The sequence below is a fragment of the Somniosus microcephalus genome, chromosome 4, assembly GCF_052327205.1.
Source record: "Somniosus microcephalus isolate GS21.2 chromosome 4, FLI_Smic_1.0, whole genome shotgun sequence".
Classification (NCBI taxonomy): Eukaryota; Metazoa; Chordata; class Chondrichthyes; order Squaliformes; family Somniosidae; genus Somniosus; species Somniosus microcephalus.
Genome location: NC_140990.1, coordinates 216854660 through 216867287, shown reverse-complemented (window position 1 = coordinate 216867287; position 12628 = coordinate 216854660). Strand labels below are relative to the sequence as shown.

Genomic DNA, 12628 nt, shown 5'->3' with positions numbered 1-12628 from the left:
ATCTGCGTTGAAAGTTCATCGGCGCAGTCACACCAGGAACAATCTGTTCACCTGCTCCGTGTGTGGAAAGGGATTCACTCAGACATCCAACCTGCTGACACACCAGCAAGTTCACACTGATGAGAGACCGTTTAAATGTTCTGACTGTGGGAAGAGCTTTAAAAGTCCCCGGGAATCTGTGAATACACCAGCCTGCTCACACTGGAGAGAGACAGTTTACCTGCTCCATGTGTGGGAAGGTATTCACTCAGTTCAACATCTTGCTGGCACACCGGCAAGTTCACACTGGGAAGAAGCCGCTCAACTGCTCAGTGTGAGAGAAGGGATTCACTAATTCATCCGGTTGGAAGAACGAGATCCACATCTAACAGAGGAGGCGGGGGGGGGGGGAGGGAGAACGTGATCCGTCTTCCCATCTGGATCATGTTCTCGCTCTCATCCCCGCACGCGCCCCTGCTTTAGACCTGGATCACGTTCTTCTCCCATTCCCAATGTTCTCTCTGTGCTCTAACCCCCACCCGGCGAGCCCCCCCCCCCGCCGGCGAGCTCCAAACCTTCAGTTAGGCACATGCGCGTTTGGAACCTCCGGTGCGCATACGCAGCTGCAACGTCAGGTGCTCATGCGCGGTTCCGGTGGGGGCGGTACGGTGTCCACCCCATAGACTTGCAAATAATCACTCCGAAGAATTTCATGCACACCGAGGCTGAAAGCGCTTTGATTAAGTATATTGAAGTCTCACTGGGGGCGGAGCTTGTAAATAAGTGACAGAAGGTTTTCAGCGGTGTATTTCGGAAGTGGTGCAAATGATCGAGGAAATTTGCATGTAGCATCATTTCATAAAATTATTATGCGCAAATTTCTTTGGAAAGAAATGTTGCAATGCGGCCCTTGTGCCATAGTTATGCAGAAACTTTCAAGGCCATTGTTTTTTTTGGTGCATATCTCCTTAATAGTTTTACAGTCAAAGTATTCACATATTAAAAGGAGGTTTTGTTCCCATCACTGAGTTTCTGTAGGTGTCTCATCACTTAAGCAAATAAGTTGGCTTTAAATGGATGTCAAACTTCCATTTTGAGTGACTTGCTTTAAAACTAAGAAACACAGTAAAGAAAAAGTAAAATAGCATGGACAAAAATAATCCATTTCTGGTCAGTTTGAGCGGTGGTAACCTGTTCAACCATATGGGAGCATCGCAGCCTAATTCAATCCACTCCTTATCCAAAGCCATCCATGCACACATCCGCATCAATGTCACAAAATACCCATCAGGGGCAAAAATGCTAGTCAATTTTCCTTCCTTAACCCAGGGACATGGAGGGTAATTAAGATCTTAGCTCCAGCTAAGATCAGATCAAACTGGGGACTGAACCTGTATTTTTCTTGCTCTGTATGGCACAGCTACTCACTGTTGAACTCACTGAGCCATGAAGTGAGCACCAGTCCAGTTTTTTTTAATTTAAAACAAAAATCAATAAACTAAATAAACATTTCATACCAGGGATGCTTTCCAATCTGTAATTTTAATTATTTTGAATAAAGAGATCTCGCCCCTGAAAAGACAAATTTTCTTCCAAAAAGGTGGCATAATGCATGTACTAAACACTGCTGTTGCTGTTTTCACACCAAGGTGCGATTTGGGAGCAGGGGAAATTACAAGAGGGTATCATTATACAGCCCATCAATAGTTAAGTGCTTTGCTTGTGCAAAATGTGAAACGAACTGAAAGAATAGCAGCACAAATGCAGCTTCTCTAAGGTGGTATAATGTGCACCAGCTATGAAATAATACAGCACTGCTGGGAGAACTGTACACCTGCTGTTCAAATTAACTGACATGCAAGAAAAATTCTTCCATCAGTCCTTCCACTGATTTTAAAAACACAGCCACTCGCAACCAAGCATAACCTTTCACAGCCAACCAAAACACAAAAAAAAGGCAAAATGTGCTCAAAAGAGGTCCAAACTCTTCACTGTCCAACAAAGCAACTGTATGAATGTACCAAAAGCAGCACCAGACCACTATACCCAATATATTGTAGTATAGCTACAATGTTCAATGTCACACATTGTGGTACTTTAGCTAATTCAAGCCACGCTGTACTGAATCGGCCTCTTTGGAACATTGTTTACCAGCTGTTGCAAAAATCTGGGGCATTGAGGTGACATCACTATCTGCAAATTCAACAGTGAAAAACACATCAACAGCTCCCAGTGTGTCTATTATTAATGTGGCCCAGTATCAGCAAGAGACTCAGTGTTGAACCCACCCCCAACGGATTCACACCTCTGGGTTTCTGATCTCAGAAATGCTTCTGTGGCCAGTCACCGAGGGTAGGCAGGGCATCTCCCAATCAGAACTCATCACCATGCTGCTCTTGTGCACCCCTTATCTGTCACAGATTTAAGACCTATAAAGGCAGAGACCTAGAAGCAAGTCTCACACACACACTCAACTTAAAAAAAAACAAAAGTAGGCAATATAACCTTGTAATGAAATCTGTTTGTCTTGATCCTGTATTCGTTTTGCACTCATGTATATTACCCTCCCCCACTGTGTATAGTTTCACTTCCTCTTTCCCGACTAACCTGGGAGGTTCCAGGTCTTGGCTCCGCCCCTGACTTCTCTTACATAAAGATCCCAGGATCTGTATGACTCATTCCTGTGAACCAGTCGGCGTGTTGAGATGTTAGCTCTGATCTTAGTGATTAAAAGCCAACTTGTTTAAGTCTATAACTTCTAGTTTTGTGGTTATTGAAGGCCCATCAATTTTAATCACTAAAGAATACTAGGATGGATCGACTCCTAAAACCAGAGCGTCTGGACTTGGATCCACATTCTGTTGAAGCATCAAATCAATTTGGACACTGGCTCAAATGCTTCGAACTCTTCGCGGGGGCCTCATCCGCTAGCGAGGTAGATAAACTGAGTCTACGGACTACTCGCGTAAGTCATCGGATTTATTCGTTCATCCGTGACGCCACCTCTTACACGGAGGCCATCACTATCCTGAAGGCCCAATACCAGAGGCCAGTAAACGAAGTGTACGCCAGACATCTGCTGGCTACACGCAGGCAGCGACCAGAGGAATCAATGGACGATTTCTTACAGGGCCTAAAGGACCTGGTCTGGAACTGTAACTGCAAGGCCGTGACGGCCAACGCGTACTCTGACGAATTGGTCCGCGATTCCTTCATCACGGGCCTCAAATCGAATTATATCCGGCAGAGACTGCTGGAGAAGGAGGTCGTGGACTTAAAAAAGGCAGTGGCCACTGCGCGATCGCTGGACGTGGCCCAGAAAAACTCTGACTCTTATTCTTCCGGCCATGCGGCCCTCACCGCCTCGTGCGTGCCGAGGGGACCGCCATCTTGGAATCAGCCATCGTCCCCATCCAGGTCTCAGACCAGCTCTACGCCGCCGGAGTCCCCACACAGAAGTTCACCCAGGAGTCCTGCTACAGCGGCAATGTCTCGAGGCCCGAAATGCTACTTCTGCGGCCAGGCCAAGCACCCCAGACAACGATGCCCAGCGAAGGACGCTACATGCTTCAAATGTAAGAAAAAGGGTCATTTTAGCAAAGTCTGCAGAGGGAATCCGATTTCCAACTCCGTCACCGCCTCGTGCGTGCCGTGCGGGCCGCCATCTTGGGATCCGCCATCTTTTCCCGACTCAATGGCCGCCCAGGGCCCAACAGTGGCTTCGATCACGGTGGATCAATCCAGGCCACACCCATTGACAAAATCCATGATGGACATACAGGTAAACGGGAATTTAACGAAATGTTTAATTGACTGTGGGAGTACCGAGAGTTTTATCCACCCTAGCCTGGTACGGCGGCACTCATTAACGGTAACCCCTACACGGAGCAGAATTGCTATGGCTGCTAAGCCCCACACTTCGGACATTTTGGGCTACTGTGTGGTAACACTGACTGTAAAAGGTACGGACTACAAGGATTTTAAACTCCTCGTGATGCCAGAACTCTGTGTTAATGTAATCTTGGGCCTGGACTTCCAGTGCCACCACGAAAGTGTCACGCTAGCATATGGCGGGTCCCAGCCGCCACTCACAGTCTGTGGCCTATCAACCGTAAAAATCAGCCCGCCCTCTTTATTCGCTAATCTCGCTCCGAACTGTAGGCCCATAGCGACCAAAAGTAGACGGTACAGTCTGGAAGACAGACACTTTATCAAGGCGAAAGTGGACAGACTCCTGCGGGAAGGCATTATTGAATGCAGTACCAGCCTGTGGCGTGCCCAAGTAGTCATAGTTAAAAATAGCGAAAAGAAACGGATGGTAATTGACTACAGCCAGACTGTTAATATTTATACCCAGCTGGACGCCTACCCTTTACCCCGCATATCAGAAATGGTCAACCAGATCGCGCAATGCCGAGTCTTCTCGACTATCGACCTCAAATCCGCGTATCACCAGCTCCCCATTAGAACGGAGGACCGCCCATACACCGCCTTTGAGGCGAACGGACGCCTCTACCATTTTCTCAGAGTGCCCTTCGGGGTAACAAATGGGGTCTCGGTCTTCCAACGTGAGATGGACCGCATGGTTGACGAGAATAAACTACAAGCTACCTACCCCTATCTGGACAATGTCACTATCTGCGGGCACAACCAGCAAGACCACGATCTAAATCTTGCGAGATTTTTAAAAACTGCCCTAAAGCTGAATCTAACCTACAACGAAGACAAATGTGTCTTCAACACAACCCGTCTCTGTATCCTCAGCTGTGTGGTGGAAGATGGGGTAATTGGACCGGACCCCGACCGATTACGCCCCCTAAAGGAACTGCCCCTGCCACACAATCCCAAAGCTTTAAAAAGGTGCCTGGGATTTTTTTCGTATTATGCCCAATGGGTGCCCAATTACTCTGATAAGGCCCGACCCCTCATTAAATCGACGTCCTTCCCACTATCAGCTGAAGCTCGGGAGGCTTTCACCAGTATTAAACAGGACATTGAAAGGGCTGCAGTGTGTGCAGTGGACGAATGCATTCCCTTTCAAGTCGAAAGCGATGCGTCAGACTTTGCCTTAGCTGCGACCCTCAATCAGGCTGGGAGACCTGTGGCCTTCTTCTCCCGAACCCTTCAGGGACCTGAAATCAGGCACTCTTCTGTCGAGAAGGAGGCACAGGCTATAGCGGAGGCAGTGCGGCACTGGAGACACTACCCAGCCGGCAAACGTTTCACCCTGCTCACCGACCAGCGGTCGGTGGCTTTCATGTTTAATAACAAAGGGGGAAAATCAAGAATGACAAAATACTCAGGTGGAGGATCAAACTATCCACGTTCGACTATGATATTATGTACAGGCCGGGAGCCTTTAATGAACCCCCAGACGCCCTATCGCGGGGAATGTGTGCCAGCATTCATACGGACAAATTACAGGGTCTCCACAACGACCTCTGTCACCCGACTATACCATTTTATAAAGTCCCGCAATCTGCCCCACTCCATCAAGGAGGTCAGGGCAATGACCAGAGCCTGCCGCATCTGTGCGGAATGCAAGCCTCGTTTCTACAGGCCTGACCGTGCACACCTTATCAAAGCCACACGGCCATTCGAGCGCCTAAGTCTGGACTTCAAGGGACCCCTTCCCTCTGCCTACCGTAACGTATACTTCCTCAATATCATTGATGAATATTCCCGCTTCCCCTTCGCCATTCCCTGCCCAGACATGACCAGTGCCATGGTCATCAAGTGTCTCTGTAATCTATTCTGCATGTTTGGCATGCCGAACTACATACACAGCGATAGGGGGACGTCATTCATGAGTGACGAGCTGCGCCAGTTCTTGCTCTCAAAGGGGATAGCCACTAGCAGAACCACTAGCTACAACCCCCGGGGTAATGGGCAAGTGGAAAGGGAGAATGCTACTGTTTGGAAGACTGTCACGTTAGCCTTAAAGTCAAAAGGCCTTCCGACCTCCCGCTGGCAGGAAGTCCTCCCAGACGTGCTCCACTCCATAAGGTCTCTGTTATGTACTGCCACTAACGCTACCCCTCACGAAAAGATGTTCGTTTTCCCCCGGAAATCCACCTCGGGCATATCTCTACCCGCGTGGCTGACGTCTCCGGGGACAGTACTATTGCGGAAGCACGTGAGAGGCCATAAAACGGACCCCCTTGTGGAAAAGGTACAGCTCCTCCATGCAAACCCTCAGTACGCCTATATCGAATACTCTGACGGGCGAGAGGACACTGTTTCCATAAAAGACCTCGCTCCCTCGGGGAGCGGAGAGAACGATGGGAGACTACCCGATGAAGACCTACACTACAAAGAGACAGGACGCCCAGAGGTATCAATACCCAACTTTAACCTGGAGGACACTGCAGATAACCTGGAAGACACTGCGGAGGCCCGGACAGCGGAGGAACCAGAATCCACTCCCCTAGAGGCACCCCAACCGGCTTTGCGCCGATCACTGAGAACTGCAAAACCTCCTGACAGACTCACTTATACCAACTTTTAAGAAACATCACCCCGATGGACTAAATCTATAGAAGGGGTGAATGTAATGAAATCTGTTTGTCTTGATCCTGTATTCGTTTTGCACTCATGTATATTACCCTCCCCCACTGTGTATAGTTTCACTTCCTCTTTCCCGACTAACCTGGGAGGTTCCAGGTCTTGGCTCCGCCCCTGACTTCTCTTACATAAAGATCCCAGGATCTGTATGACTCATTCCTGTGAACCAGTCGGCGTGTTGAGATGTTAGCTCTGATCTTAGTGATTAAAAGCCAACTTGTTTAAGTCTATAACTTCTAGTTTTGTGGTTATTGAAGGCCCATCAAACCTAAAAGAATAAACAGAAGTCCAGTGTCTGACAAGAGGAAGTCACTTTGCCATCAGGATTTTGAAGTGACGAATTAGTGCTTCACAAACTCTCCCACTTAGTGATGTGGGAGAGTAGAAAGAAAACAGAAGCTTTAAGAATTAGAGTATACATTAGATAATGTGTAAAACACAGAGGGTAGCAATGGTATTTGGAAAATACACCATTAAGTGGCACAGGACAACCACTGAAACTTTATGACAATATACATTTCATATTCTAAAAATTGAAACATATTTGTTCTCGTGGTTGTGTGCAGCATTTTACATGTTCTGCATTATGATGTTACAACTGAAAATATTAAAAAAGGATTCAGTGTGAGATAATACCCTTTTCACAACAAAAAACAAACACTAAATTCGACAGCAATATGCTCGTCATTCAATAAATGTCGACATCACTACTAGAACACTACTGTTAAACGGATAGAAAGCTAGCAAAATAAAGTGACAAAAGGAAAACTAGAAGCAAAACAAATCAATCACATTTGAATCTGGAACTACAATACTTCTACACCAAACTGAGGCTCAGGACTCCAAGTTTGATAAAATGCCCAGGACTCAGCAGAAGCCCAGATGTTCAACAGTTAAAGGAGAGCACAGATGGGAAAAACACAGCATGAGAGAGAGAGGAAAAACATGTAGCAAGAGAGCGGGAGAAGAGAGAGAGGGAGAGAGAATTTCAGAAATGTAATTTTAGACATATTCCTTGTAATGCAATAGACACATCCATTCCACATATTTCAGTAACCTCCATTCTTGTGACAGGTGACAATATTGATAATGGAAGGAGCATAGCGGAGGAAGACTGTGTAATGAACAACATATTTCAGCTTTTCTTACACAGAAGCATGTCTGATGTTCTTAATTCATTACAGTTAAATGGAATGATTACAGAATATCCCACTGCAGGTTTCCAGGGCGACTTCACATTTATGCCAGGAAAACTTAAACACAGCTGTTGAAGATACTTCTGGACTTCAATCTTACCTCATATAGTGCACTAATTAAAGGAATATATTCCAGGTTGTATAACAAGACCCCCAAAAAATTGGGTTTTACCATTGATTGAAACAAGTCAGCCAAGTCCCCAAGTGTTTGTTTGCCTCTTTCATCATGAAAAGCAACTTGTTAAGGTATTCCATGAGTCTGTCTGGAGTGATTGCCATCCAGGTCCACATTACCTTAATTATCACATTCAAAATTCATACTGGATTGTAAGTCAGCATCTCTCAATTGTTACCCTGCCAATGGAAGGTGCAGGAAGAATTTGTGAGCAGCCTGTGAGAATATAATTGCTCTGCCATGATCTAACAATAAGTATTATAGTTGTAATCTGCATGTGGTATGCCTTAAAATGTTTTTTAAACAGTAAAAGCAGATTTGGCGAAGTCTTTTGAAACAGCGCTATTAATGATACGGAAGTGCTTTCTTGTAATATTTCACTATTTGCTGATGGTGCCAATTTGTGTTGTCATGTGAAGACGACATTTGAAATGGAAATATGAAACATGCATACATTGAAAGGAGTAATTAATGACCATTCATTTACAGTATCCAGTCATTGCAAGACAGTTATGAACAAGGCTAATCATGTACTGGGGTGCATCTCAAGGGCATCTGATAATAAACCTGAACTGGTTATTCTATTATTATACAGATCACTCATGAGGTCAAGTTTAGGACATTACATGCAATATTAGCTAACCTTCAAAAGGACAAAGATGACCGAGTGGAAATATGATCAACTTTTAAAATGCTGAGACAAAGATTCTGGTTACTTGTGTGCAGAGAATTAGAGGATGTGTGCATAAAATTAACAAGCATCAAACACGACTCAATAATGGAAGGAATTCTTATCCCAGTTTTTTTTTAATTGAGAAAGTCATATAAAGTAATGGCTATGTTTAATACAGTCAATGACCTGCTGATTAACACCTTTTAAAAGGAGTTGGAGACATATCTGGTTAGGAACAGAATTAAAGTTAACAATAAATTGAAAAGATCAAATGCTGTATGGGACATGATGATGGTTCCTCAGCTACTGGGACAATAGAAATATCAACCAGTCAAGGACTAATGAATAATGTAGTAAGGTAACACAGATATTTGCATTTTTGCTCCTTAACCTTTTGGGGTGAGAGTGTGGGGAGAAACATTGCAGAACCTTTCCTCAGGAAATGAAATGCATTGAGTAGATTCCATAATAGAGTGCATTGTGTATGTTTCGTGAAAAGGAAGTGCTTGATGGGCTGAATGGCTTTTTCCCCATTCTTTCTTAAGTTTTAACAGTAAGTCCCCTTTAATTTTGAACATTTATCCTGGAGAATTCCTATAAAACATTACAGCATAGATGCAGAGACTAAAATATTGGGGGGGGGGGGGCAACTGTACAGAAAAAATGTACAGCATCACACAACCAGTACCACCACTTGGACAATCAATGGGATTACCTGAGTGAGTGATTCCTGATAAGGTCTGGCTGGCGCTCTTGCAGAATTTCAAAGATGTTTGGTTGACGCAGAAATGCTACAATTTTATCATTGTAAGCTGAAAACAACAGAATATCTCATCAGGACAGGGATTATAAAATGGATAATGCTGAACTGATCTGTACATTGGAGCTGTTGAAATGACCCAACAATTAGAGAATGATTCATACCATCTACTCAAAAGTAAAAATGTAACTTTTATTTGAAATGTTGTCTGAAGACATGTTAACAAAAGTTAAGAAAGATTAATGTAATGCTGGATGGTTCCCCCTCCTCTTCTGACTTTCTGCTCCTGTCCATACACCATTCTCTAAGTGAAAGGGAGGGTAGGCTCTCACGATCAGGCGAGAACCTCTGCATTATCTGCCCTTGGATTTTCCCTCCGTGAAAGAAATGTTGGATTGTGCAAGACAAATGTTATGGCTTGTTTATTAGCTCCTTATTCATCAAGAACAGAGAAAGTGTGAACAAACTCTGAAAGCAACTCAACAAAGTAACACTTTAGAATATAGGTGCTAATGTGGGTGTATTGCCAACAAATCAAGGATTTGCAAAGTAATCTACAGATTTGGGTTATGGCAGACATTACTCACTAGATTTTATGGATACAATAGATGTCAGGAAACTCCAGAATTAATAATATTCTAAGATATGCTGATAGATCATTTGATTCCACACAAATGAATCAAAACAACAAATTCTCCCATTTCTTAATGAAACGCAAACTAGTGGAAAGAAACCGACATCATTCACTTTATGTAAATATAGGGTCAATAGCTGAAGAACAGTTGGAAAAGTGTCCTTTTCATTTATACCAGAACTTTGAAACACACAAAAAAAGAACAATTTGAATAAAATCAAATATGTTGTGTAAAGAAGCAAATAATTATGGGTCAGACTGAAGTTGTTCCATGAATCTCAGAATTCAAAGTCATGCTATAAGATGCTTTGATCTGTGCTCTCGCTGTTCAAGACACTGCTGGAACCCTTCAGGCTATTTGCTGCCACCAGGTGATGGGAAGCAGCAGCAGCTGTGGGAAACAGGTGCTTTAAAAGGAGAAAAATGTAAATAAAGTAGTAACATATGCTGACCAATAATCGTCTCCATAAGGGAATGCTTCATGCTGCTGCCACAAGTATTTGCTCGCTAACAAGGAAGCCAATTTGGGGCCCGAGTGACATTATAGGACTCCTTAAAGGTAAAGTGCTACAGTGCATTTAAGCGTAAAATATATTTAATTTGAATTAATAAAAACTTTTACATTTTAACAGGCAGCATAATAAAAGTATTTAGAAGTAGCTAGATTATATTTCTTGCTTGAATAACTGAGGCTGAGGTCAGGCTCATTCCTGTAGTACTCCTTTGAACCATCAGCTGTACAATTCAGCACCAAGTAAGCGTAAAGGTTAACTTACCCACTGGTACCAGGTCCTGATTGTGGTTTCGACTAACGGTGCCAAACGTGCTGGATGGTCTGGGCATAACTGGGGGCCCTGGATGACGAGAGTCATCTGCCACCTAGCAGAAATAATAAGCTATTTAGGGGTTGAGGAATGGGATGCTACATTCACAGCAGACATTTCTGATTACCATTTCCACAATTAGCTAAAAATATTATAATGAACTGAACATGTACATTTTCTCAGTTTAAATGCAAAGTATTTTCAGTTTTTCCCCCACTCCACTTCTTTTCTTGGCTATCTTGTGCTAGACAAACCCAAACAGAGAGTGGGAAACTTATTCCCTGGCCTCATCCACAAAGAGACGACCATGAATGACCCTGGATGACTCCACTTTTATTACCCTTTCTTTTGATGGTGAAATTCTTGACCTTCACACAGCATGTCTCCACAACGCCATGGGAAAGATTGGCTTCTTATTGCACGATTGTGTGCTTGAACCTGTGCCCCACCATCACATGAATCAGTTTGTTTTGGCTCCAATGTACTAAGCCTCCACCCCAGCCCAATGTCTGATTTAGAAACAATCGCTGACCTTCAAGCTTATTTGAAAGGTAACTTGTCCTATTTGAAGAAATAAATTATATAAATCTATTCATAATAAAGCTAGGTGCCTGATGTACAAAAAGCGCACTTTCCAAACAAGAATAAGAAAATGTGTTGTTTAAAATAGAACACAAGGGTCTCAGTTTAAATATTTCCTATTATTAATCACCTCGCGTCTTCTTATACAGGGTGTACAGTAATGTGATTATCCAAATAACATTTGAGCACATCAATGTAATTCCAAGATTAGTCTTGACTCATGAATGTTAAGGCACTTTTTTGACCATCAAAAAAGGCAGTCAAATCAATGGTTACTGGCACCTACCTCCCCAGCACTGTGGCTGCGCTGCCTGTGCAAGTGCTGCCGATGAACTAATGCAATCGAGGGCCGAGCGGTCTGAAGAGGAAGCCGTGGGTCTATGAAAGTGGTGCTGCGGGAATTGTGATCAACAAAAAAGGACTGGAAAAGGACAAATGAAATCAGCACCAGATTACACAAGGTGCTTGCAACTGCACACTGCTGTATAGAAAGCTCTAGATTTAATTTAAAATATCACAACAGAACATTCAATCACAGAGCTTGAAAATACAAAGACCTCATTGTTTACAAAACTGCATCTTCAAGTTTGACTGAGTAACCCTTGAGGTGCCTCAACACGCAATGGATTTTCACCAACCAACTTTGTCAGTGACAATAGAGCACATGCCTCTATTCATCAAAAGTCAGCCAAACTCATGTCTCCTCTCTCACATCCAAAGGAGTTCTTCTGAGGTTAGAAACAAACTCAATTTGAATTATTTACATTGTGAATGAACAGCAGTAAGGACCTTTTGTACCATATAGTTTATATGAACCCAAGTTCAAGTAGTTTTATTCAAAGTCTCAATACGGTGTCATCCTTGTCAAACTAATTAATTTCCAGGTGCAATCCAAATGGTCAATCATTTCACTAGATTATAATAAAATTGATTGACAGTTATAATTAATTTAAGATTGATAGCAACTGTCACAAGGTTAACCTGCAGGTAGTTAAATCTGGTTGTCTTACTCCCTTTCACATTTTGATCTGTGTAGATCTTATTTCATTGCACAGAGCATCTGCTGCTAGAGAATACCTCAGCACTCAACTGATTACTAGTTTAGATTAAGTGGTTTGTAAGAATATTATGTATAACATTGGTTCAGGTAATTAATAGGGATCAGCATGCTGGCTTAACTAAATGTGTTGAACACCGTAAAAGTTATAAATTCTGAAAACTCAGTGTAACTGCAGTCAAAT

General features: G+C 43.4%; 1 protein-coding gene across 8 annotated transcripts in view; it reads right to left on the bottom strand.

Annotated features, from left to right (window-relative positions):
• The window catches only part of LOC147120218 (E3 ubiquitin-protein ligase HECW2-like), a 424776-nt gene that overhangs the window by 120004 nt on the left and 292144 nt on the right, over positions 1–12628 (bottom strand). For all 8 annotated transcript variants that reach the window (XR_015078143.1, XR_015078142.1, XM_085985833.1 and 5 more), the window contains 3 exons: positions 11674–11808; positions 10758–10860; positions 9303–9399 (listed from right to left, as the gene is read on the bottom strand). Coding sequence is in view for 6 of the 8 variants with exons in the window: in XM_085985833.1 (XP_085841959.1) it covers positions 9303–9399; positions 10758–10860; positions 11674–11808 (335 nt within the window). In the remaining 2 variants the exon portion in view is untranslated. The remainder of the gene's footprint in view (positions 1–9302; positions 9400–10757; positions 10861–11673; positions 11809–12628) is intronic.